General features: G+C 44.1%; 1 protein-coding gene across 4 annotated transcripts in view; it reads left to right on the top strand.

Moving 5' to 3' along the window:
* Positions 1-27,004, top strand: part of UACA (uveal autoantigen with coiled-coil domains and ankyrin repeats) — a 54,802-nt gene that overhangs the window by 13,547 nt on the left and 14,251 nt on the right. For 2 of the 4 annotated variants that reach the window (XM_083371606.1, XM_083371607.1), the window contains exons 2-14: positions 3,642-3,775; positions 5,818-5,906; positions 6,693-6,757; positions 8,279-8,336; positions 8,648-8,718; positions 10,325-10,431; positions 12,999-13,180; positions 14,688-14,728; positions 15,024-15,113; positions 16,040-16,147; positions 17,092-17,124; positions 17,450-17,548; positions 18,802-18,838. In XM_083371606.1, coding sequence (XP_083227732.1) covers positions 3,642-3,775; positions 5,818-5,906; positions 6,693-6,757; positions 8,279-8,336; positions 8,648-8,718; positions 10,325-10,431; positions 12,999-13,180; positions 14,688-14,728; positions 15,024-15,113; positions 16,040-16,147; positions 17,092-17,124; positions 17,450-17,548; positions 18,802-18,838 — 1,114 coding nt within the window. Of the gene's footprint in view, positions 1-3,641; positions 3,776-5,817; positions 5,907-6,692; positions 6,758-8,278; positions 8,337-8,647; positions 8,719-10,324; positions 10,432-12,998; positions 13,181-14,519; positions 14,541-14,687; positions 14,729-15,023; positions 15,114-16,039; positions 16,148-17,091; positions 17,125-17,449; positions 17,549-18,801; positions 18,839-27,004 lie in introns of those variants that run through there. The other 2 variants (XM_083371605.1, XM_083371608.1) reach the window with 2 other exon arrangements.

The following is a 27,004-nucleotide window of genomic DNA, read 5'->3' as shown; positions in this document are numbered from 1 at the left end:
TTTGCTGCAAGTCCATGCTCAAAGCTAATGAAGCATTTGGGAACACATTTTGGGATACACAGTGATTGGAAAGTATCACGCCTGATTTCTTTGAATATTTGATTTCAGAATCTGGCTGCAGTTTGAAAGGGGTGGAAGACCATCTGCAAGACATTTTGGCAAGGCTTGTCTAGCGCTTCATTTTCCAGCACTTCCTTGGTGCTGTGAGGAAGTGCGCATGACTTCCAGTCTCATGTCTGTGATGCTCTTGCAATATCTGATTTGAAAGGGGGGTTTCGTTTGTTTTGATACGGCTTGGAAAGGATACCGTTGGCTCTGAATGGTGTTGCCTGGTCTCTTTGGCAATCGGGAAAGGGACCCTTTGAGAAGTGCTAGAAGGAAAGGAGAAGGTTTAGAGAGCAAGAAGGCTGGGAGATGGAGTGACCCCGGGCCACCCTAGTTCAATAAAGGCCACCATTAGTTCTGGGATAATGAACTAAAATGTTTACGTCGTTGATTCTGAGCCGGGGAAATTGAGCAGGCTCTTGCCTGAGTCTTTAGACTTGGCACACAGAAACATGGGGGGCTCCTTCTGTTGTGCCGAAGCCGTTTAGACAACAAATGCGGGTGTCCATTTTTAAATTGGATTGTGGAGATGGGAACGATGCGACTATAATTATGTACGTCTCGTTTTAGCGGCCCTCTGAGATTCCCCTTCCACAAAGGAAGTTCTGTTAGATACGAGGAAACGACTGAAATAGGAAGAATAGTTTGTCAATGGTGGCCGCAGTGCAAGTGGGAAAATGCTTCTTCCTTGATGCGTGAATGTGAACGCACTTGCTTCAAAAAAGTCACCTGCTCTGTCCATCCTCTGGCAGCTCCTGTGCTCATCTGCGTTTCTTTTTAGGCAGCGCTTTCTGCACTATTGGCTGAAGAAAGCAGACACATTTTGGCGCATTATGAATGGAGACTACAGCGCTTATTATGCCTTTTGTTTCTATCTCATCTACTACACAAGACCGACTGCTATTCAGATGGTTATTTTTTCTTGAGGTTTAATCTCTAAGGAATCTGGAGAACAGTAGTAACCTCATGAACAATATTAGTTTGAACTGCAGTTCGGGTGCTGTTGCCATCACACACAGTCCGTGGTAGTGATAAGAGCTGAACTGGGGAGGATGAGAAGGTTTGAAGAGAAAAAAGACTGATTAAAAACCAAATAATACTTGCAATTTCCTTCCCCAAAACAAAGAGTCCTTGGAAGAATTCAAGAACATTGATTCTCTTCTGTACGTAACCTTATTTTGGTTCCGAGGATAGATAGCTCAGGCCATGAATAAAATATTATGCAGGAAACAAGAAACGCCATAGGCTTAAGCAGGAGTCTCCTCTACACAGTCTCAGAATCTTTTTGCCTGCTCAGTGCCTCCAAATATGTTAGGCTCCATTTCCCACTGTTGATTGGAAAGCATCTCCCTGGCAGAAGGTTGTGCATGCTATGCTTGATCCTTTCACCCAGGGAGATAAAGGGAGAGAGAAAATTATTTGATCCCGTGCTGATTTTGTACGCTTGCCCACTGGCAAAGAAATATCAGTCTATAATTTTAATGGTAGGTTTCTTTTAACAGTGAGAGACAGAATGACAACAACAACAACAACAAAAATCCAGAAAACCGCATTTCAAAAAGGTTATAAATTGTGTTTTAGTGAGTGAAATAAGTATTTGACCCCTTCGCAAAACATGACTTGGTACTTGGTGGCAAAACCCTGGTTGGCAATCACAGAGGCCAGACGTTTCTTGTAGTTGGCCACCAGGTTTGCACATATCTCAGGAGGGATTTTGTCCCTCTCCTCTTTGCAGATCCTCTCCAAGTCATTCAGGTTCCGAGGCTGATGTTTGGCAGCTCGAACCTTCAGCTCCCTCCACAGATTTTCTGTGGGATTAAGATCTGGAGACTGGCTAGGCCACTCCAGGAATGTGCTGCTTCTTGAGCCACTCCTTTGTTGCCTTGGCTGTGTGTTTTGGGTCGTTGTCATGCTGGAATACCCATCCATGACCCATTTTCAATGCCCTGGCTGAGGGAAGGAGGTTCTCACCCAAGATTTGATGGTACTTGGCCCTGTCTATCGACCCTTTGATGTGGTGAAGTTTTTCTGTCCCCTTAGCACCTCCATGTTTGATGGTGGGGATGGTGTTCTTGGGTTCATAGGTAGAATTCCTTCTCTTCCAAACACGGCGAGTTGAGTTGATGCCAAAGTTGATCACAGATGTTCACTGGCAAACTTCAGACAGGCCTGTACATATGCTTTCTTGAGCAGGGGGACCTTGTGGGCCCTGCAGGATTTCAGTCCTTCATGGCGTAGTGTGTTACCAATTGTTTTCTTGGTGACTATGTTCCCAGCTGCCTTGAGATCATTGACAAGATCCTCCCGTGTAGTTCTGGGATGATTCCTCACCGTTCTCATGATCATTGAAACTACACAAGGTGAAATCTTTCATGGAGCACCAGACCGAGGGAGATTGACAGTTATTTTGCGTTTCTTCCATTTGTTAATAATCACACCAACTGTTATCACCTTCTCACCAAGCTGCTTGGCGATAGTCTTGGATAGTCTTGTAGCCCATTCCGGCCTTGTGTAGGTCTACAGTCTTGTCCCTGACATCCTTGGACATCTTTTTAGTCTTGGCCATGGTGGAGAGTTTGGAATCTGATTGATTGATTGCTTCTGTGGACAGGTGTCTTTTATACAGGTAACAAGCTGAGATTCAGAGCATTCCCTTTAAAAGAGTGTTCCTAATCTCAGCTCATTACCTGCATAAAAGACCCCTGGGAGCTAGAAATCTTGCTGATTGATAGGGGATCAAATACTTATTTCACTCATTAAAATGCAAATAATTTATAACTTTTTTGAAATACGTTTTTTCTGGATTTTTTTGTTATTATTCTGTCTCTCAGTGTTAAAATAAACCTATCATTAAAATTATAGACTGATCGTTTCTTTGTCAGAGGACAAACATACAAAATCAGTAGGGGATCAAATAATTTTTCCCCTCACTGTGCAATCTACTAGGCCACTGAAATGCTATGGCTCCCACATCCTTATCTACAATTGCTACCCATTTCTAACTTTTAATATTATTTTAAGTATTATGATAAATTGTAGCATGTTTAATGGATTTAAATTTTAAGTTCAGTCACATTCTTGTTTTTCTTGCTTCCCTTATTTATTGGGGTACAACCTCCAGTGACCCATTTTCAAGACTGACCTGCAGAAGTTGCATAAACTTCCTCCAGACGTTTAACCAAGGTTGCAACTTTTGTTGAAGACGTTTGTATCTTGAAGAGCATTAAGGAGTATACTGCTCTGTGTCAGGCTCATATCATAGAAGAAACAATACTTAGTGCCTTAGTTTAGAGTGGCTGCTAAAAATGTAATTGAATAGATTTATTTCTTGTATTCTTAGACCAGCATCCTCCAGGGAGTTTGCCTGCAAAAGTGCTTGCAACCTGACTTTTCAAGTGTGCCAGATGAGCAACAATTCTTTGAGCTCATCCATTTTTATTGAAGATGCTCACTATTTGCGTGAAACTGATATTTTCTGGAATTCCTGCTAGATTTTCCAATACTGACATATATATTTTTTTGCATTGTTCAAACAGTTGACTGCAGATTGGAACAAATATGATGATCGTTTGATGAAAGCAGCTGAAAGGGGTGATGTGGAGAAGATCTTGTCTGTCCTTGCTAAAAAGGGAGTGAACCCCACAAAACTTGATCTGGAAGGGAGATCTGCGTAAGTAGAAGGAGAAGCTTGATTGCAACTATTTTGGCCTCCATCCTAACCGTTGGCAGTTTGGAGGGGAAACCTGTATGGGCAGCTCTTCATTTAAACTAGATTTTCCAGAGGGATGTTATTCCTAATAGTCCTTAATATAAACTTGATTTAGTGTTTATTTGAATAGAATAGAGCTGGAAGGGACCTTGGAGGTCTTCTAGTCCAGCCCCCTGCTCAAGCAGCAGAACCTATACTGTCTCAGACAAGTGACTGTCCAGCCTCTTCTTAAAAATCTCCAGTGATGGAGCACCCATGATTTCTGAAGGCAATTTCTGTTCCATTGGTTAATTATCCTCACCGTCAGGAAGTTTCTGCTTAATTCCAGGTTGCTTCTCTCTTTGATCAGTTTCCAACCATAGTTTCTCGTCCTGCCCTCTGGTGCTTTAGTGAATAACCTGACCCCCTCTTCTTGGTGGTAGCCCCTCAAATACTGGAATATTTCTTAGGAATTTCCTAGGAAACCTGCTTAACCCTTATGAAAAATGCCGTAGAAATTTTTTAAAATAAATAGAAAGTTGTGGGGGCTTTTATCCTGGGAGAGGAATTTCATGTTTACAACTGATGTGTTTTGGAATAACCAGCTTTATTTGAAATTCTGAAATTTAGAAATATTTAAAGAAGCATTGGAGAGAGCTGCTTTTGCAAACGTTCTATTAAATGCTGAAAAAATTGATTAGCCTTAAACCTTTTTCTTTTAAGTAACATCAGGAAATTCAAATGTTCTTTCATTTATGCCAAGCTCGTATTGCACAGTGTGAAAAGTTTTCTGAAAAAAATTCAGATGCATAATTATGCAAAGAATGATACCCGACATGATATTGTGGATGAAAAGAATTTCAGGTTGTAATCAAACGCAAGCAGAAAATGAGCAAAATGTTGTATACAGTAATTCTCAGGTTACGTCCATTCGTTCAGCGACGGCAGAGCTGAAAATCTGAATGTATGACCGGCCGTGAGATTCCGACCCTTGCAGCAGCCCCACAGCCTCTGGATCGTGATCCGGGTGCCCAGCTCATGATTACAACGTCTCCGGGAGCCCCAGTAATATTTCCAACCTTCCCTGCTGACTCCCCACAGCCAAAGTCAGTGGGGAAGTCAGCAGGAAGTTTGCAAGTCCTTCCGGATTTTTCTCCCACCTGCGGCTTCCACTGGCTCTCCTGAGTCCCCCCCCCCTGCCTCCCCCAGGACTCCCAGGTGACCTGTGCCGGCCATGCAGGCTACCACCCACCCCGCACTGAAAAAAGGAAAGATGTTGGTAATTTCCAAATCTTCTAGCGCCCAAAGCCAAAATGCCTTGCATATTAGCTGTAAATGACTCCGCAGAATGGCTTTCTCTCTGAAGTTGAAAAGCTGAGAAGGATGATTGCTTGGAATATTCTGTGCTAGATTTATCGAACCACTTGTGGCAAGTGAGCCTAGGCGTCGGAGTTGGTTGAAATGGACTTGAGCGCAGCGTCTCCTGGCAACATAAAGCCTTAGCAGGGCTCAAGGGCTGTGGCAGCTATTCAAAGCTAAACAAGGCTAGGAAAGGAAGTAAAATGTGGCCGTACTGCTCGGGGGTGGAGGGGGAGACTCTACGTCTGTGAGGGGATTCTGGTGCACATTTTGCCCCCTGCCGTAAACAGGGTGGCATCTCACAGGGCCACTTCTTGGTTGGTATTGCACATTTCAGCGTCCGGCCCCTCCTTAATCTGCTGGGGTCGGTCAGTCAATCCTAGCGACACCGTAAGCTTTGCAAGCGTGTTGTTGCACATGTCAGTGGATTATGTAAAGTTCAGGATTTAGCTCTACTTTAGCTGTAGCTCAGGAAGGCCATGGTCAAGATTATTTATTGGGATATTTTCCTTTTAAAACATTTGTCTCTTCCAACTCACATGTTGGAATAATTTCAAGCTCTAGAACTGGGAGCAAATTCTCTTGGACTCGGTAGGATTTACTTGTACAAAATGAAATTGTGCAGATGAGCAAGACGTTACTTTTTTACCCTTCGTTTCACTCAGATTCCATGTTGTAGCCTCAAAGGGTAACCTTGATTGTCTGAATGCTATTCTTGTTCATGGAGTTGACCTTGTCGCCACTGATGTAGCAGGTATGATTTCCTTGTTTAAAATAGAACAATTGCATGTTGTTACTTAAACAATTTTGAAAGGCCAACTAATGTATTGTGTGTCTGGCCCTGTAAGCCTGTTTGGTTCCGTGTTGCTTGTTTTGTTGCCTGTACTTTGGAACTGTAGTATCTTATTGACCAACACCACCCCGCCAAATTTAAAAAAAAAGAGCTATGTAAAGGAACTATTTATTCTGCACTACAAATCAATTTAAATTAATTAAAAAACCCAATTTCCTTTCTCTTCCTTGAGGTATATAATTTAGTTAAAATATAGTGACCAAGCCTTCCTGTCCCCTACTATCTTCTGGAGTCCATTTAAGCTCACGCCTACTGCTTCAGTGACTCCATCCAGCCACCTCCTTCTCTGTCGTCCCCTTCTTCTTCTCTTGCCCTCAACCTTTCCCAGCATTGGGCTCTTCTCCAGTGAATCCTTCCTTCTCATTAGGTGGCCAAAGTATTTGAGTTTCAGCTTCAGGATCTGGCCTTCTAAAGAGCAGTCAGGGTTGATCTCCTCCAGGATTGACCGGTTTGATCGCCTTGCAGTCCGAGGGACTCGCAGGAGTCTTCTCCAGCACCAGAGTTCAAACGCCTCAATTCTTTGGCGCTCAGCCTTTTTTATGGTCCAGCTTTCACTGCCGTACTGTTGCAAATGGGGAGACCATAGCCTTGACTATACGCACTTTTGTTGACAGGGTGAGCAGTATATATGTATATATAATATATTCTGGCTATGTTCACAATCTCCTTGTTAATTCTTCTCTTCAGGAAGGACTGCTCTACATTTAGCAGCGAAATATGGACATGCGCTTTGTCTGCAAAAACTATTGCAGGTATTCAGCAGTTGACAAATTGTGAAATGTTACGTAGAAAAGAAAGCATGGCAGGGAATTTTGTTTCTTTGCATGGGGAAAATTCAGGTCCTTGATTAGCTATATACGGTAGTTATCAAATGTCCAGTGGATTTCAAAATACCTGTAAAAACATTAAGCTGGATAACTTTGCATGACAGAGGGTCTTTCTGTGCACATGCAAGTCTCTTTCTTTGAGACAAGGAAGGCCCGTGGAGTTCAGCGGAGGCTCTGTGTGCAGCAAATCTGTCCGTGGGGTAGGAAGGAAAATGCTTAGAAAGGGTGGCATGCAGATAAAGAGACCGTGTGGAGCTTGTGGGCTGATTTGGTAGAAAGCTGATTTGCTAATGTTCCTGTAGATACTATTGGAGTAGGTAGGACAGTGGTGGCGAACCTTTTTGAGACTGAGTGCCCAAACTGCAACCCGAAACCCACTTATGCATCGCTGGGTGCCGGGGATGTGGCCACCGAGTGGGCGATGCTCCAGTGACCTGATCTGGGGGTCAAAGGCTTGCAAAATCAGCTGTGTGGGGGTGGGGGAAGCAAAATCACTCTGCAGCCCTAGATCTGGGCAGCAGAAGCATTTTGCAGGCCTCCGATGCCCGGATCGGGCCGCTGGAGCATCGTAAAATCGCCCCATGGCCATGGATGCAAACTCCAAAAGGTTTGAAACCACTTCTGCTGCCCAGATCGGCTGTGGGGTGGGGGGAGCAAAATCGCTTTGCAGCCCTAGATCTGGGCAGCAGAAACATTTTGTAGGCCTCTGATGCCCGGATCGGGCCGCTGGAGCATCATAAAATGATCGGCTAGGGGAGGGGCGTGAAATTGCTCTGGAGGCTTACCTGGACTCGTGCTGCAGCTGCCTCCACCATCCAGCCCGGATCCGCCCAGCCCTTGCAGCTGCTTCCTGACTCTCAATGCAGAGAAAAAGAGAACAAGAGCGCAGGAGCACGTGGAGAGGGGGTGGGGCAACCTGGCCCTGCCTCCCTCTTGGGTGATGGTGCGCATTTTTTTATTTTTTTATTTTAATCCCATTTATATCCCGCCCTTCTCTGAAGACTCAGGGCGGCTTACAATTTAAGCACAAACCAATGTGCTTAGCAATAGCCTTCATTCTATGTATATGCCTGCTTATTAGGGCTTTCGCCCCCCCCCCAAAGCGGCATTATTACAAAGTCAGCTTATTGCCCCCAACAATCTGGGTCCTCATTTTACCTACCTCGGAAGGATGGAAGGCTGCCCACAGGGATGGCTCCGCATGCTGCCTGTGGCACGCGTGCCATAGGTTCGCCACCCCTGAGGTAGGATGTTACCTATTAAGTCTGGTTCTTAAATGAGTGTTCCTGATCCATGCATGTAACATTTTTGAACGAAAATGCATTTGAAGTGCTGCTTGAAGTGTTGCCAGGTTTAGATTCTGCTATTATTAAAATAACCGTGCTAAATATTGAAGGTATTAAATCTCAACAAAATGGTAATAAGATATGCTTGGCTGTTCTACAGTACAACTGCTCAACAGAAAATGTGGATCTACAAGGACGTACCGCTCTTCATGATGCGGGTAAGCCAGGATTCCTACTATAATGAGAAAACTAGCAATGTTACTGACAACACGGAAAAGCCAATGATTAGCACAGATGCTGCTTGTGTTTCTCCAAAAGATGAATGATAATTGTTAAGGAACTTTTTTTTTATTACCTTACTACTTTGAAACAGATGCATTCTGATTGAGACATTGGCTGTTAGATATTACTAGGTATTACTAAAACAGTCCAGAAACATGTTCCATGGGTCCTACAGCCAATAAATAACCTACCAGTAGTTGAATCTTGAATTTTCCACGAGTAACATCTATTGTTTTGCTTCCCAAAGCAATGTCGGATTGTACATCCAGCATACAGTTGCTATGTGACCATGGAGCCTTGGTGAATGCCAAAGACGCTGTAAGTTCTTTCAGAATCTTCTTTCGGGATCAGTCAAGTTCTTGGCTTTTTTTCTTTTTTGATAACATTTCATTAAACAGTACAATTACAGTGGTATCTCGGTACTAATTGTTGTTTGGTTCCGGGATGTGCGATGAGTACCAAAAATGATGAGTACCAAACAAATTTTTCCTGTAAGGAATAATGTAGTGTAGTCACAAGACAGCTGACAGTGACAGGTTCTAGCTTTTGCATTGAGTACCGGGACAAAATGTTCACTTCAACATGCATTGAGTCAAATTTGATGAGTTTCAAAGCAGGTACCACTGTACGTCAATAAAAACAAATACAAGCCAAAAAAAACAAAAGAAAAAAAGAATGTATGGAAAAGAAAAAATAAGAAGAAAAATAGAAAAAAACAAGAATATAATAAATGAATGAAGCAAATGAAAAAAAGACTGCCGCCTTATTACAAGTATAATTGTAGTAACTTAAAATATAACAAATGATCTTTTTTTTCCTGTATTCCATCTTTTGTCTAAACCAGGGGTAGGCAACCTTGGCTCTTTTATAACTCGTGGACTTGAATCATAAAAGAGCCAAGGTTGCCTACCCCTGGTCTAAACAAATCCATAAAACCTCATTTATGAGCTGTGGTGGCGCAGGCTACTTCTGCTGACTGCCGACTGCCAGCAATTCGGCAGTTTGAGTCTCACTGGCTCAAGGTTGACTCAGCTTTCCATCCTTCCAAGGTCGGTAAAATGAGGAGCCAGATTGTTGGGGGCAAAATGCTGACTCTGTAAACCGCTTAGAGAGCGCTGTAAAGCACTGTGAAGCGGTATATAAGTCTAAGTGCTATTGTTATTGCTATTTCAGTCCTGATGTCAGCAAAAGTCCATTAAGGATTACTGCGGATAACAACTTATCTATTTAACCTTGATCAAATAAACCAAATTATATTCCTTCCTTTTACTTCTCACAATCTTAATCTTTAGTCCCTTCAAATAACAAGCCTATTTTGTAAATCCAATATAAGAAAATTTTAGATCACTCTCTTGATTTGTTACTTGTATATCTCATTTTTAAAGAATTTTAAAACAAAAGCATTTTCCCTTGGGAAGGATTCTTTATAATGAATTTCAAAATCTTCTTTCAAATTTTATCTGGACCCTAAACACGTTTGCAACTTTCTGAAATCAAAGACGTGCTTTTGCTGTTGGTACCAAAAAAAATCTTTTTTAAAAAAAGAAAAAAGTTCTTAAACTTGTAGCTAAAAATTTTTTCGTTAAAGATTGAAGGAAAATCATCGCTGTAAAACCTGTCACTCCAAAGACTCCTAATAGCTGAAAAGCAGTTAAGCAATTTCTGAAGGAAGTATTGTATGTGTGCTTAGTGACGTTTCAAAGGCACCAATTGTGCTTTGAGCAAGATGGCTTTTGCATTTCTCCTGGAGCTCTAAACGCACTGGAGATGGCTCTCTTGTGAGTTTTCTGGAGCACCTGTGGGTAATATGAAGAGGAATTATCGAAGATTGCCAGCACCTCATTCCGCCATAGGCATCAGTTCTCCTTTTCATGGAGCTGTCTGCCATTTCTTCCCCAGAAGAAGTTTTTTGTTCTTTTTCCAGGATGGAAGGACACCATTGGTGCTGGCCACTCAGATGTGCCGTCCAGCTGGATGCCAGTTTCTATTAGATAGAGGTGCTGAAGTCAATGCGAGAGATAAGCAGAATCGGTAAGATATCTTCCTGCAAGTCATCTGCAGATAAACTGCCTATATGCTTCTGGAGTACGTTAGAGTTAGTTTCTCTGTAGTAAAACCCTGCTGAGACCAAGAAATTGAGAATTTTGGGCCCCATGGATTCTGTAAACAGAAACATTTCTTACTTGACTCAGAAAGATCTTGACTTGCCTTCCTTGAATTTGGTGTGCAATGTTGAGGTTCTCTTGGATCACAGCTCTTGTTTGAAAAGCAGCTGGCAGATGTGGCCAGAGGGGTCTTTGTGTACTTCATCTTATGTGCCACGTCTGCCTATTCCTGGGATGGGCCCCCTGTTCTCAGCCATTAATGTCTCATTCATCCCTTGTGGGCTATTCAACAATGTATACATGGACTGCCCTTGAAGACTATCTGGAAGCTACAGTTGGTTCAAAATGCATTCAGGCGGGTAGTTTTGGTAGTCGTTTGGCACCTCTGTTCTATGATCTGCACTGGTTTTCAGTGTGCTTCTGGGAACAGTCCAAGGTACTACCGGTAGTTACACCTCTGAAGTTCCGTATGGTATATGACTGGGGCATTTGTGGGACCCCCTGCCCGGAAGCATATCTGAACGTCCCACACGCTCCTTCCATGAATCAGGACCACCTTATGGGGACCCAGGAGGAGTGTCTTCTCGCCGGCAGCTTCTGCCTTGCCCAACCCTCCAGGCCATTAGCAGGCGGTCAAGATCTGCCTTGTTCCTTGGCCCTGTGGGGCAGGAGGAGCAGAGTCTCCAGTCTGATCAGTCACAATCAATTTCCACTCTAACTTCTGATGGGTTTTAGTAGGTTCTAAGGATACCTGTAGTTTCTTTTTATATTTGTTGGTTTGTTTTTTCCCCATTTTTGTACATTACCTAGGAAGTCACATTGTTTGAGCTGGGAAGCCATATGGATGATATAAATAAATAACTAGGTGCTTAATATAATTCAAAAAATAACTGTATGAAAAGCTCTCCTTCTGCGCCCTTCTGGACAGCCGCCTGACCCCAGGGGCCAATGGGGGGGGAAGAAGGGGGTCTGCCAGGCTTGGGTGGAACTGCGGTCAGGAGTTGGTGAAGGAGTTGGTGAAGGTCGTCAAGTTGGTATTTAAACGGCATTTCAATTTCTGTAGATTTCTCTGTTACTGTAAGCCGCCTGGCGTCACCCTGGATTCTCTTAATAAACAACACATAAACGTTGCGCATGCGGGGAGCCTGCTCTTCTTTTAATAAAGTGGATTTTGGTTCGCCAGGCTGAGCTCCCAGCGCTGCCGCTGCCTTTCCCTGCGGTGCAACCTTTCCCGCCGCCTCCGGCTCGTGAAGCAGGGAAAGGAGGGAAGCATCGGCCGCACTTGATGGAGCCCAGGCGCCAGTGCTCCTCTCTCCCCATTGCAGTCTTGAAATTCTTCCATAGAGCATCATTTTTCATAGTGCTCCATAAAATAATGCATTGGTTCAGATATAGGAATAAACTGTCATGAAAGGTTAGTAGTTACAACATGAAAGCCCCTGGGTCTGTCTGACATCAAAAACAGCTGGAATTCTTATCACAGCCACAAAAGGCACGCACTCATTCCTTCTTGGCCCCTTCGATAACAGGAATGGCTCAAGAAATCACAGAACTGGCACATCTGGAAAACACATATTGGCCAGGTTGTTTAGTGTGAGAAGGGAGCTGTGCATTCAGGCAGTTTCAGGGCCCACTTCAAAGCCTCATCCTAAGAAAGCAGGACTCTTGGACAGTTTCTTTCCAAAAGGAGCTTTTATTAGGAGAAGCTGATAGCAGGCATAATAGACAGGATCTGAGGGTTTCCCGCTCAGATCAATAGGTTAAAAGTGTCATCCAGTCAGTTCAAATGGGCCAATTCCCAGGTGTTAAGTATGTTGTGGGAAAGAGGAGATAACGCCTCCAGGCTGCAGCAATGTTCTGTCAGCTTTTCGCACCTTCCCTTGCGAACGAGATAAACCAGTTGCCCGAGGCTCATTCCTTTCTTCTCCCGCCCCCTTACTAGCTGACATCAAGGGGAGAGAAGTATGCAGAAACAGCAAAGAGTTACAATGCAGCGATAGAGGAAACCAAGGCAATAACCCGCAGTGCTTTTCCCCTCTCCCCTCCAGGAGCATGGCAGAACCCAGCAATGTAAAGAGAGTAGAGTTTGAGTTAAAGAAGGAGTAGAGGCCCCTTAGAATATTGGTTCCGACAGGCAGGTTTCCTTGCTAAAACCTGGTGGGGTCATTCTTTGATGTGCTTGTCAAGACGACAAGTTCCCAGATCACACCCTTTCCCGAGGACCAGTTCGTTGAATGCGCATCGCTGAATCAAGCCACAGAAAACGTTTCCACTGGCAAGAGGGATCAGCCAGAAATAATCAAGCAGCTGACCCCAGAGTACGGGTAGTTCTGTTTGTTGAATGCCCCCTCAGAGCTACAACGGCACCGGAAGAAATGACTTGCAAATGATCCTCACTCTGAGGACTATCACAGTAGCCTCATGGCCCCATGTTCGAAATTCAGCGCAGCTGGCATCCACTGTACTTGCATGCTTTCTTCTTTCCCTGTGCAGGACCGCTCTGATGCTGGGCTGCGAGTACGGCTGTAAGGATGCTGTAGAAGTTTTGCTCAAAAATGGAGCCGATGTTACTTTGGTTGACGCGCTAGGCCATGACTGTTTTTATTATGCACGAATTGGGGACAGTGCTGAAATATTGTCTCTGATAAAGTCTGCCTTTGAAGAATCCAGCAAAGGTACATCAGCTTTCCTCATGTTTTCAGGAGAAATGTCTTCTTCACTCATGATACTGCCATCTCCTGGTCGTTTCTGCCCATCGGATAAGATCCGGTGGAAGAGGTTGCCTTTCAGTCCTTGTGTTCATTGCCAGAAATTCCAAGGTTTTTTTCCCCCCAGTTGTTGCCCTCTTCCTTTGGAAGTGCTTTTTATTTTTTTTATTTTTTTTATTTTAATCCCATTTATATCCCGCCCTTCTCCGAACACTCAGGGCGGCTTACAATCTAAAGCACAAATCAATGTGCTTAGCAATAGCCTTCATTCTATGTATATGCCTGCTTATTAGGGCTTTCGGGGGGGCCCAGCGGCATTATTACAAAGTCAGCTTATTGCCCCCATCAATCTGGGTCCTCATTTTACCTACCTCGGAAGGAGGGAAGGCTGAGTCAACCTTGATCCTGGTGGGACTCGAACCTGCACTAATTGCAGGCAGCTGGTCTTACTTAAGGAGGCATTAGCCCACTGCTCCACCAAGGCTCTTTTGTCCTAAGATCCCCAAAGCCTACAAAGCGTTTTCCCCCCACCCCCTAGAAGTCTTAGTGATGAAAACTCTTGTAATTTGGGGGGTTAATTGATATAGAGTTATTTTCTTTCTTTCTGCCGTGAAACTTTGTAATCATTTGCTTAATGATCTTGTTTGATGGTTCTGTTATTTTATTGTTGCTGTGAGCCACCCAGACTTTAAGAGGGGCAGCTACACAAATATAACAAATAAATTAACAAAGCAAACAAGCAAGCTGGTGTTTTTTTTTGTTTTTTGTTTTAATGAAAACAAGGTTTGTAAGCTGCTCACAGGGCACCTTCAAGGAAGCAGGAATTAAGTCATATGTTTAATGCAAAGATTAGAAGTTAGGTACAGAATCTTGAAAAATGTAATAGGAGATTCCAGTCGTCTTTGATTAGTGAGTTCCTCAAGGCAGAATGTCGTCTTCTTGGACTCTTTGTGGGCCAGACTGTGCTGATACTTTTGAGATGAACTACTAATTAACTTCTTTCCCATTTAACATTGTTTATGTCTAGTATTTTCACCGCCCTGAGTCCTTCGGGAGAAGGGCGGTATATAAATAAAATTATTATTATTATTATTATTTCTCCAAGAAAGCCCATTTGCCTAGTGGGGGGGAAAAGCATCTTTTGATCTCCAGTTCCTCCTGACCCACAGCGGCATTGTTCATGTGAGGGGCACATAAGCCCTTTAAATAAACCAGCATATGTTCTTTTCTTGTTTGCCCAGTGCTGTGAGAGTTTTATCAGATTCCCTTCAGGCTAGTGGCTAGCTGGGTGCACAGTCCATTGAATCTCAGAGAGTTTCAGCTTGAGGTGGCTATTCCAAATCATTTTTGGAATTGGATGTTCTGTATTGTTGGGTATAAAACATTAATGAAGATGCTTTTTAAAGAATAAGTTTGTTTTCACATTCTGCCTGAGCATGGATGGAATACCTAAACATAAGCTTTATTTTTTTAGCAGGTTATGAAGTAATGAAGAAAGGGCAGCAATTATTGAAGGTAAGGATTCTGGGAGATGTCCAACGTAAGCCTCTAATTTCTGCCCCTGGGAGGTGGTTTGGAGGACGTTCTGGCCTGTGGGGAAGATATATTGTTGGCATCATCGGTGTTTGTGGCCTTTCTCAACATGATCAGCCCTCTTTAACAGCATCTCTGCCCAAGCTTGCCATCTCTGTCCAGTTTGCAGTTGCCTAAGGTGTATGTAAGGAATGGGAGACCTGTGCAGTTGAGGTCACTAGTATTGCTGAAATATTTCCTTACTGAAGATGAACTTCAACAGTTTTTTTCCTTTCAGGTGCCTAGCATGCTACCCAAATGGACTCAACCTAATATCTTGGACGAAGTGAGCAGTAAACCATTTCTGAAGGAGCACCAGAACGTACAGGTGAAGGAAGTTCCTTTGAAAAGAATAAAAACTTCATCTATCAGCTCTTTTTTTATTTATAAATGAATCTTTATTTACATTTCGTGTTAAAAACACACCATACACCAACAAAGACAAAAAAACATTTACAATATACAAAAAACGAAGAAATAAAAAAACAGATTGAAAACTCTCAATCTGTTCCTAAACCACTTCTCAGGAGTCCTGCAATGCCTGGTACAAACGTTCGACAGTTGTCCTGCCATTCTGTTGAAGCATGGGGAGGAAGGCTTGCTGGCTTGCTTTTGCTGTAACTGCTTGAGAATTAGAGAGGGGTATTGTCCTAGGAGCAGATTGGTTCCAGCCTGGTTCCAAGGCCGTCATGCCCTGAGGGTGACCTGTTATCTACCCAGCACCTCAGTGTTCTCAAAACAACCTTGTGGCATCACATTGGCTGCCGGTGGACTGGGTTGGGTTTGGGAAAACGAAAGAATTGTTTTGTGCTTTGCGTGGGACTTTCAGATTCCACCTGACTTTTCTGCAACTACTTTCTCTTAGTAAAAGCTCTTTTGATTCAACTCAGTGGAGTCAAGAGTTTGGCTTTCCTGAGGCACCAGCTGGGGCAGGTCCTTACCTTGTTAGGGCCATTCCTGGCCTGCAGCTGAGCAGTGTTTGGCATTGCTGGGGGATGGGTGTGAATAAGTCAGCAGGCAGACAGAGGCCACTGGCTGCTTTCTGCTAGTGAGGAGTGGTTGGGAGGGCACGAGGCTCAGATGTAGCTTCAGGGAGAAGTCGGGTCTTTAGCGGTTGGCGATGGGAACCCAGGAAAGAAATCTGGATCTCCCAATAAAGGAGAAGGCCTCACTTGGGGTGGGAGCTACGATTAGCTGTCATGCCTGATGAGCATCCTCAGTTTGAATAAGATTATTATTATTTTTTGTTCCCAGGAATTAGAAAGAGAAAATGAAGACTTAAAAGGAAGAGTGAGGGAAATCCAGCAGGAACAACGAATCCTACTAGACAGAATAAATGGGCTGGAGTTGCAGCTCAACGAGGTAACCAACCCCAGTTTGTGCTGTACGCTTAACATTTAATTGAGATTGCGAGTATTTTATCAACCCCCAGATTTTTCCTTTCTTTTTTTTCTTTTTACCTACCATCCTTTTCTGAACAATGGTTAGAATAAAGGGGATGACATTTTTTCTATTCTCTGGCAGAAGAGTCCCCCGTCTGCCTTTTGAAGTGGGGTCCCCATTGCTGGAATCTGGCACCGCCTTCAACAGCAGTGAATGTAAAGTTGTAGCAGTGGCCAGTGTGCCCAAGGAGAAACCTTGCCCTCTGGAGAGGAGGGATAGTCCAGGGAGGGTTATGTAGCAGTTGGGACCTGGAGACATTTCTGTGGCCACCCTGGCTTCCCTCCGCAGCATGCTTCTCGTGATGGTTAGAGAGGGGGACACAGTCCTTTTCTCTGGCTTTCCGTTTTAAACAGAGCGATGCACAAGTTTAAATGCTATTCTGCATTTGGGGATCAAACCACATTGTTGTTACCAAACATTCTAGTTTCGATTGACTGTTCTGCCTCTTGTGTCAGAACAGTATTTTTAAAAAGCTCTGCTGGCGTGGCTTCCAGGCCAACTGAGGTGCTTTGTTAAGCTTTCTCATGTGGAAGGAAAGAAGGTAACATCAAGAGAGGCCGCTCTGTTTTCCCTCTTCCCTTCTACAACTTTGATCTTAGAATTTTGGCTTCTTTGAACTGTCAGGGGTTGGAATGGGAAAGGACAGGATTTGTCCTTTGTGAACAAATCTAGTTCTTACGGTTATTTTGGTGGGGGTATGAACGCAGAAATCTGTGTACAGAATATTTTTGGCCAAATCTGGGACAATGTATGAAATAGAAAAGAAACATATCCTTTGGCAGGTGAGTTATAGCACTAGCCATTGGTGAATGATGGAAGAAACAGTCTCAAACATTGCTGAATGTGTTCTGTTCTGTTTTTAGGAGCAAATGGTTGCTGATGATCTTGAAACTGAGGTAAAAAAAGAGATTTTTTTCTATTGTTCTTTCTCATTAACCTGAAAGGGAAATATTTTTTCTATCTGCTTAGATAATTGCCTGATAGATCTAAAATCATAAATTAGTGGGAATGGACCTTTTAAAAACATTTGGGGTTGATTGTGCTAATGCACCAGGATTTATGTAATGGCAGCATATGTTATGTCTCAAGTAACTTTAGCATGCTTGACTGCTATACACTGGGGGCTATGTGTATTTATCAAATCTGTAAAGGTATATTATCTCAGAAAGAGAAACATCTAGTTCTGGCTCCCCGTAGCAATCGTCTGTTGCTCTCTTCTAGAAAGATGAGCTTAGGAGGCTTCTGGTCACAAAGGAAAAGCAACAAGAAGAGAGCCTACAAATGCTTGAAGCTCTGAAGTCAAAACTCAAGTTCCATGAGGTAACGTCTCTTAATTTGGAAGGCAGTCTTCAGCTGTGAATTTAGAGTAGAATAAAGCTGGAAGGGACCTTGGAGGTCTTCTAGTCCATCCCCCTACTCAGAGGAGACCCTATGCCATTTCAGACAAGTGACTGTCCAGTCCACAGTTTCTGGAGGCAACTTCTGTTCCACTGGTTAATTGTCCTCACTGTCAGGAAGTTTCTCCTTAATTCCAGGTTGCTTCTCTCTTTCTAGCCGTCCTTTGCAGAACCAGAAAATGTGTGTGTGTGAGTGTGTGTGTGTGTGTGTGTGTGTGTGTGTGTGAGAGAGAGAGAGAGAGAGAGAGAGAGAGAGAGAGAGAGAGAGAGAGAGAGAGAGAGAGAGAGAGAGAGAGAGAGAGAAGAAATAATTGGGTGAGAATTACAGAACGGAAGGGGTGGAAGGAATCCAAGAGATCATCTAAACTGATCCTCTGCAGGAATCCACACTTATAGCATCAGATGACCTTGCTTTCAGTACTTGCAGTGAAGAGGAGTTCACCACCCCACCACAGAATTTTTCCTGGTGCCCCATCTAAATCTACTTTATATTTTAAACCTTTGTTTTTTGCCCATTTTCTGGATCAGTACTGGACAATTTTTCCCAGTTGCCTGCATGACAGCCCTTCAGATAGAAACTGCCTTTTCTTTCCACAGTCTCCTCTGTCCAGGCTAAAAGCAGCCAATGCTTTCCATTATTCCTCATCAGTTCCACTAAGCCTCTTGGCTGATGTCCTCTGTGCATGCTCCAATTTGTGAATATCCTTCCCCAAATCCTGTGCCCAGAACTGGGCATAATAATCTGGCTGTGGTCTGTCCAATGCAGAATAGGGTGAAACTGTAACTTCTCTTGATCTAGTTAGCTCAGTTGTGTGCTACTATCTCGTGCATACATTTTGTTGACATGAATGACACTTCCGTACATGTTACAAGACCTTGTATTTTATAATTGGTAATTCTGAGGGAATTTTAAGGAAGGAAGGAAATCTCATTTAAAGCTCCTGATTGGAGAGCCAATTATTTATGTCAGAGGTCCCCAACCCTTAGGGCACCAGGGACCGGTTCCGTGGAGGTTTTTCCACGGACCAGAGGGTACATGGTTTTCATCTTGCAGGTGGGGCTTTGCTTGTTTGTGCAGACCGGTTGCTGGCATGTTGCGGCTCAGTACTGATCCATGGCCCGGGAGCTGGGGACCCCTGATCTGTGTGAAACCATGTCTGTTTTTTGTGATTTCAGGGTGACCATGCAGGATCTGGAAGCAACCCTAATAACAGTACGTAGCTTTTGGTATCTTCTTCAGCATGCCAGGCTGTACAGTTTTGCAGTTGCTTATTTGTGCAGCTAATAGTTGTGCATCCTTGTGTTTGTCTTCTTCCAAAACAATGTGTGGGGTTTTTTTCCAGTAAGCAGGCAGTGTTTACTGAAGTTGAGGAGATGTGGGTTTGGTACACTTCTCAATGGAATTGAGTCCATGTGCAAAAAGTACATGGATGTGCCCATTACAGTCAGATGCTGGTGAAGGATGCTCAGGTAGCCCAGCGTTGGACATTTTGGTACCTTTAAGAGATGAGGTAGGGCTGGTTCTTCCAACACCATATGATATTCTGCCCTCCTTGCCTCTTCTTTGTCTTCTGCTCTCTTCCTCTTTTGTGGAGGAAAGTTTCACTTTCAGCGTTGATGTTCATGAGTCTTGTGGCATCTGTTTTTAGATTTACGCATGTGTGTAGGGGGTGGAGGTAAAGAAGGCTTCAGTTCATTTCAGAACAGAGCTGTAAGAGACATTGGAGGCCTTGTAGTCCAACCCTCTGCTCAAGCAGGAGACCTTATACCCTCTCAGACAAGTGACTGTCCAGTTTCTTTTTAAAAACCTCCAGTGATGAAGCACCCACAACTTCTGTTCCTCTGGTTAATTGTCCTCACTGTCAGGAAGCTTCTCCTTAATTCCAGGCTGGATCTCATTCTGACTATGATCCACCCATTACGTCTTGTCCTACCCTAAGGTGCTTTGGTTGTCACCCTTTGCTTCTCTCCTTGATTAGTTTCCACTCATTGTTTCTTGTCTTGCCCTCTGGTGCTTTGGGAAATAAGTTGACCCCCTTCTCTTCTTTGTGGCAGCCCCTCAAATACTGGAAGACTGCTATCATGTCACTCCCAGCCCTTCTTTTCTCTAGACTAGCCAAATCCAAGTCCTGCAGCCATTCTTCATATGTTTTAGTCTCCAGGCCCTTGATCATCTTAGTTGCTCTTCTCTGCATTTTCCCTCAAAGTTTCAACAACTGGAAGCAATATTCCAGGTGTGGTCTTAACTAAGGAGACAAAAACTTGGACTTCCCTGCTCCTAGTGCAATGCCTCAAATGCCAGACCATGCTGACTCAGTTTTAAGAAAGCATTGTTCTCTCCTTTCCTTGGCAGCTTCATAATAGGCATGCTGAGCGATGAAAAGATGCAGATTCCAGCAGAAGGACATGCCTCTGTTATCATGGCAATATTCAGAATTTGAAAATGACATTTCATTGAACATAGTGTAACAAAGTTGGAAGTGACTTGGAATCTTCTAGTCCAGGGGTAGGCAACCTTGGCTCTTTTATGACTCGTGACTTCAACTCCCAGAATTCCTGAGCCAGCTGGCTCAGGAATTCTGGGAGTTGAAGTCCACGAGTCATAAAAGAGCCAAGGTTGCCGACCCGTGTTCTAGACCATTCCCCTACTCAAGGCAGGAGACCTAATATCATACTAGACAATGGCCAACCAGTTTCCTCTTGAAAAACCTCCAGTGATGAAGCATCCACAACTTCTGGAGGCAAGCTATTTCACTGATTAATTGCTCTCACTGTCAGGAAATTTCTCCTTAATTCTACTTGGATCTTTCTTTAATGATATTCCACCTGTTATTTCTTGTTCTGCTCTCAGGTGCTTTGGAGAATATGTTGATGCCCTCTTTTGTGTGATAGCTCCTCAGATGTCATGTCATGTCACCCCCTAATCTTTCTCTTCGTTGGACTCAGTTTAACCTCCAGACTCTTATTATCTTTGTTACTGTTTGTACTCTTTCTAGGGTCTCAACATCTTTTTCGTATTTTATTGACCAGAACTTTAGGTAGTATGCCAAATGTTGTCTTATCAGTGCAGTATAAAATGGCATTGTCACTTCTCATGATCTTGATACTATTCCTCTATTGATGCATTCTAGGACTGCATTGGCTTTTTTGGCAGCTGCAGCACACTGCTGGCTCATATTTAATTGATTGTTCACTAGACCTTCTAGATCCCACTCACAAATACTGCTGTTGAGCCATGTACTACCTATTCTATAGCTGTGCATTTGGTTTTTCTTGCCTACGTGTAAAACCTTGCTTTTCTTACCACTTAATTGAATTTTGCTGGATAGGGCCCAGTCTTCAAGTCTGTCAAGGTCCTTCTGAATCATGAATCTATCTTCTAAAGTGTTAGCTTTTGCCCCAGCTTGGTGTGATCTGCACATTTGATGAGATCCTTTTCTATCCCCTCACTTACATCATTTATGAAGATGTTGAAGAGTCCTGGGTCCAAGACAGAACCTTGGGGTACCCCACTGCATGCTTCCCTCCATGTAGATGTAGCTCCATTTAGGACTAGGTGCTGAGTGTGGTTGGTCAGTAGGCTGTGAATCCATCTGGTGGTGATGCTGTCTAACTCACATAGTTCTCTTACCAAGAAGTAGGCTTGTGTTCTACTTTGTCAAATGCCTTGTTGAAGTCTAAATACCGTATATACTTGAGTATAAGCCGAATTTTTCAGCCCACTTTTTGGGCTGAAAAATTCCACTTCGGCTTATACTCCAGTCAACAAAAAAACTTACCGAGGACTTGTGCGCGGCCGAGGCTTTGGTGCTTCCGGGATCGCGCGCACCTCTCCCAAGCCACCGCCGTCCGAGACCTGCCGACGTTTGGGGAGGTGCGCGCGCACCTCCCCAAACCTCCCCAAACGTCGGCAGGTCTCCGTTCCTCCGCGCCCTGCCTGCCTGCTTCTTTCCGCAGTGGAAAGAAGCAGGCAGGCAGGGCGCGGAGGAACGGAGACCTGCCGACGTTTGGGGAGGTTTGGGTGCCTCCCCAAACCTCCCCAGGTCTCCGTTCCTCCGCGCAGACCTGCCGACGTTTGGGGAGGTTTGGGCGCCTCCCCAAACCTCCCCAAACGTCGGCAGGTCTCCGTTCCTCCTGCCGACGTTTGGGGAGGTTTGGGCGCCTCCCCAAACCTCCCCAGGTCTCCGTTCCTCCGCGCAGACCTGCCGACGTTTGGGGAGGTTTGGGCGCCTCCCCAAACCTCCCCAGGTCTCCGTTCCTCCTGCCGACGTTTGGGGAGGTTTGGGGAGGCGCCCAAACCTCCCCAAACGTCGGCAGGTCTGCGCGGAGGAACGGAGACCTGGGGAGGTTTGGGGAGGCGCCCAAACCTCCCCAAATGTCGGCAGGAGGAACGGAGGCCTGCCGACGTTTGGGGAGGTTTGGGGAGGCGCCCAAACCTCCCCAAACGTCGGCAGGTCTGCGCGGAGGAACGGAGACCTGGGGAGGTTTGGGGAGGCGCCCAAACCTCCCCAAACGTCGGCAGGTCTGCGCGGAGGAACGGAGACCTGGGGAGGTTTGGGGAGGCGCCCAAACCTCCCCAAACGTCGGCAGGAGGAACGGAGAGCTGCCGACGTTTGGGGAGGTTTGGGGAGGCGCCCAAACCTCCCCAAACGTCGGCAGGTCTGCGCGGAGGAACGGAGAGCTGCCGACGTTTGGGGAGGTTTGGGGAGGCGCCCAAACCTCCCCAAACTGTCAAGGTAAAAATCACCTTTGTAGAGGGCGACGGACCGTGCTTCAGAGAATGCATGATACACTTGCAGGAAGGCAAGAAAAACACGACGCATAATCATACTAAATACCTTTTACTTACAAAAATATAAAAACTAAATATATATTATACAGAGCTAGCTAGCTTCATCCTAACGTAACAGACAGTAACAGCAAAGTGAAAAAAAAAATACAGATAATAACTCTGGGAACTTCTTCTAGACATGCGCACTAAACAGACTGAAACCATAACATAGCTAGTCATATGGGATTCACTATGGTTACCAGATAAGTTATCACAACAGGTGCAGAGAACAGGGGAAAATGTACAGTTAGAAATGAACTTTTCTGACGAACATAAAAAAAACGTGCAGTGACATTCCCCTTCTTTCGTCAGCAAAGTGAAGACTCAAGTAAGGCACATCTTCTCACGCAGATACTCATGCTGGGCTGTAGGAAGTGGTTTGTTCAGCATGTCAGCAATTTGATCACGTGTAGGCACATACTGTAACGTCACAAAACCTTGTTTAACCAGTTGCCTTATGTTTTGATATCGGATGTCAATGTGTCTGGACCTTGAACCTGCAAAACGTGTTTCAGAAATATAAACCACAGATTCATTATCCTCCATTACTGTGATCGGTCGAATCGGATGTGTCCAGATATCTGTGACTAGAGTATCAAACCAGGTTAAAGAATTGCATGCATCAGACACACAAGCATACTCAGCTTCTGTAGAGGAACAAGAAACAAAATTCTGTTTACGCACATGCCAGTAAACAGGACATCCATTTAAGAACATCATGTAACCTGATGTACTTTTTCGTGACTTCTTATCACTCGCCCAATCTGAATCTGCATAACAACATAACTCTGCATAGTCAGTATGTGTGGGTTCCAACAACAACTTCATGTCTTTGGTGTGTTTTAGATACCTCAATAACTTTTTAACACATGTCCAATGAAACTGTTTTGCCTTGCCTACGTGTCGTGATAAAAGATTAACACTAAGTGCAATGTCGGGTCTAGTCCAATTACTAATATATAGCAGCGACCCAATGACTGAGCGATATAGTGTTTGATCCTCGAACTCAGGACTTGGTTCATGTGCCAAAATGTGAAAGTCAGTTTGCATGGGTATACTCACAGGCTTAGCGTCCTCCATGTTACAGTGATGTAACAGTTGTTCAATCTTCTCTCCTTGTGTGAGACTAAACCCCTTCTGAGTTTTGGCAATTTGAACACCTAAATAAGTGTTAATACATCCTAAACACTTCAACGTGAAAAACTTTTGTAAAGCTTTAGCAAAAACCTCACTCATCTGCTTATTTGGACCAATATAAACAATGTCATCGACATAAACAAGAATTATCTCATACTTATTACCGGATCTTTTGGTAAACACGCATTCATCTGTTTCGGACTTAATAAAGCCCATTGAATTTAGTTTCTCAGAAAGACATAAGTACCACATTAAACCAGACTGTTTCAGACCATAAAGACTTTTGTGTAGAAACCAGGTATCCCCTTCTTGCTGTCTGAAACCTGGAGGACCTTTGACGTAGATGTCTTCATCAAGATCAGCGTGAAGATAAGCCGTTTCAACGTCGAACTGGAAAACCTCTAGGCCAAGGATAGTTGCAGTGGCTAAAGCAATTTTCACACTTTCAGTCCGCACTGTGGGTGAGTATGTATTTGTATAGTCCTCAGGATAACGTTGAGCAAAACCCTGGGCTACGAGTCTGGCCTTGTACAACGACTCACCATTCGGCTTCTTTTTGATCCTGTAGACCCATCGAGTACCAATAACTTTCTTGTTTGCTGGAGGGCTTGCAGGTGTAAACACTTGAAGTTTCTTTAGACTGTCCATTTCAGCCTGCATTGCCTCAAACCATTTATCTTGTTCTGATTCAGGAAGATGTTTGATCTGTGTGAACTTCTCAGGTGGAAGTGTAACATTACAAATTAAAGGTACAGGTGTTTTTGTTACTTGCCACGAATACCGTTTTGGAGGGATTCCCTTTGTGGACCTCTTGGAACGTCTCGGGCCAACCGTCCATTCTTCTTCCATGTCGTCCTCGTCTTCATCATCGTCGCCAGCAGCAACATCAGCGGCTTGCGAAGACGGAACAGTAGGTTGAGAAGAACTCGTGGAAGGAACATTCTCCTGTGATTCTTGATCAGGTTGCGTGGCATCAGCAACATCATCTCTAGGAAAATAAACTCCAGGATCGTTAGAATGAATCCTGGACCAGTCCGCATCTTCCTCAAAAGTAGCAGATTGTGAAACCACAATAACATGATGAGAGTCAATGTATTTGCTCCATTTTGAATTATCATCAATGCCCATAAATCTCATCCTTTTTGCTGCAGGACCCCCTTTCTTTCTTTGGGCTAAAGGAATATTCACCATAGCATAGGAACCAAAAATATGGAGATGTGAGAGATCAGGCTTGTGTCCATACAACATGAAATAAGGGGTCTGATTTATCACACTACTCCAAGTACGGTTGACGATATGGTTAGCATATTTGATAGCTTCACCCCAGTATGGAAGACTGAGGTTAGCATCTTCAAGGAGGCAACGCATCATGGTTTGCAAAACCCCATTTCTGCGTTCTGCCACCCCATTTTCAGCTGGAGTATAAGGAGCGGATGTCTGATGTACTATCCCATTCTCACGCATCCAGTCCTGGAAACGCTGAGACATGAATTCAGCACCGCGATCACTCTGGATTCTGGCAATGTTGACCTCGAATTGGGTATAGACAAGACTAGCAAAGTCTTTAAAGATCTGAAAGGTCTCAGATTTTTCTTTCATAGGATATACATATCCATATCTAGAATAATTGTCAACGATTGTCAAGAAATATCTTTTACCACCAAGTGTTGGTGCAAAAGGACCAACTATGTCAGTGTGTACCAAATCAAAAATGCGTGTTGACAGGCGTGTAGCGCGTTTTGGAATTGCTGCTGCCTTAGATTTGGCTTTCTTGCAGACAGCACAGTCCAAAAACACCTTACACCCCTTTAGATCCAAACCTCTTGCGAACTCTGGCATCTTCTTCAGAACACGGAAACTGGCATGACCCAATCTTCTGTGCCACTTATGGATACACCTGGAATGCAAAGGTTTACCTGTTAGTGAATTCTCAACTTTAGCATTTTTATTAGGAACCCCAGGCTTGCTGTGAGCAACCTGTGTCTTTTTTGTATTTTTATTATCTTTAGGAACCTTTGGAGTAGCAACAGGATCTCTCTCTGGGACGTCTCTCTCTGGGCCTGTGCTCTTTGGAACGTGTATACTTGCCTGCTCTTGCTGCTTAGGCTTTGGTTTTAAGTAATAAACACCACCAATCAACATGGTTTCAGCAACAATATCTCCGTCTTTGACTATATAACTTGCTTTTTCAAGATGGTGGACCTGAAAATGAGAAAACCTAGACAAATGACTCTGACTAAGCAAATTACTACTGGCAGATGGAACATAGTAAACATTTGGAATGAGAGCATCAAGCTCTTCAATGTAGACAGTTCCTTTTCCCATGACCTGAACAGGATGATTGGAAAAAGAGTAAAGCTCACGAAGTTCAGGTTCAGGCTCGTGCATCTCAGTGTAAAGCTCTTTTCTGTAGGTTACATGTAATGCTGCTCCACTGTCCAAAGTCCAAAGAAGTCGTCTGTCATACTCTGGTTGAGGCTGTGGATCGTTGGTCACAACCAATGTGACAAGTGGAGCTTGTGGATCACGCCTGGAACCACGACCACGACCTTGTCGTCCGCCTCTACCTCTGCCTCCTCTGGAATCTGTTCCTCTGGGCTGGTATGTGACGGGCGCTGGAACTCGTTGGGGACAATCCCGGGTGGCATGTCCCACACGATTGCAGATGTAGCATCTTGCCATTCTTGGAACGTAGGTCCTTCCACGGAAGGCACGCCTCGCTGAAGCTCTTGATGCAGGTGGTTCCCTTAAATGTGACGCAGCTTGCATAAGTACCTCTTCTTCGGCTAAAATTCTGCATACATGATCCACTGTGCGTTGAGCAATAGGCACTTGATTAATCTTGGAAATAGCATCTTTCCACTCATGATTCAAAGAATTGATGATAATGCTGATCATTTGAAAATCATCAATAGGATAGCCTTTTTCACCCAGTTCTTTTCTAATACCTTTCATTTTAGTCAAATGTGCTCCAATATGTTCACCAGGTTTGAATCTGGAACCATGGAACTCAGACAAAAGCAAACATGTAGACTCAATTGATGTAGGCCGATAACATGCCTCTAACTGAGTCCAAATTTGTTGGGCAGTTGCATCTTGTGAAAACGTGAGCTGCAATTCAATGTCCATTGACATCAATAATGTTGTGCATGCTCTATTATCCAAGTCCCATATGTCAGGAGTCCATGGCTGGGCAGGAGGATTAAACACCATCATGTGAGTACCTTCTCTGCGTAACAAAAGTCCAACCTCACTGACCCATGCCCTGTAATTCTGTCCTGACTTCTTTAATTTTGAGTCACCAGCCAGTGGTACAATGGAAGGTGTTTGATGAGGAAAATACAATTGAGGTACTGGCTGTGCAGGTTGTGCAATCCGACCATAACCTGCAGGGGGCACCAGTGGCGTCTG

Source organism: Vipera ursinii (assembly GCF_947247035.1).
Source record: "Vipera ursinii genome assembly, chromosome: 11".
Lineage (NCBI taxonomy): Eukaryota > Metazoa > Chordata > Lepidosauria > Squamata > Viperidae > Vipera > Vipera ursinii.
Note: the sequence above shows the minus strand (reverse complement) of the source record. Positions and strands in the feature narration are given on the sequence as shown.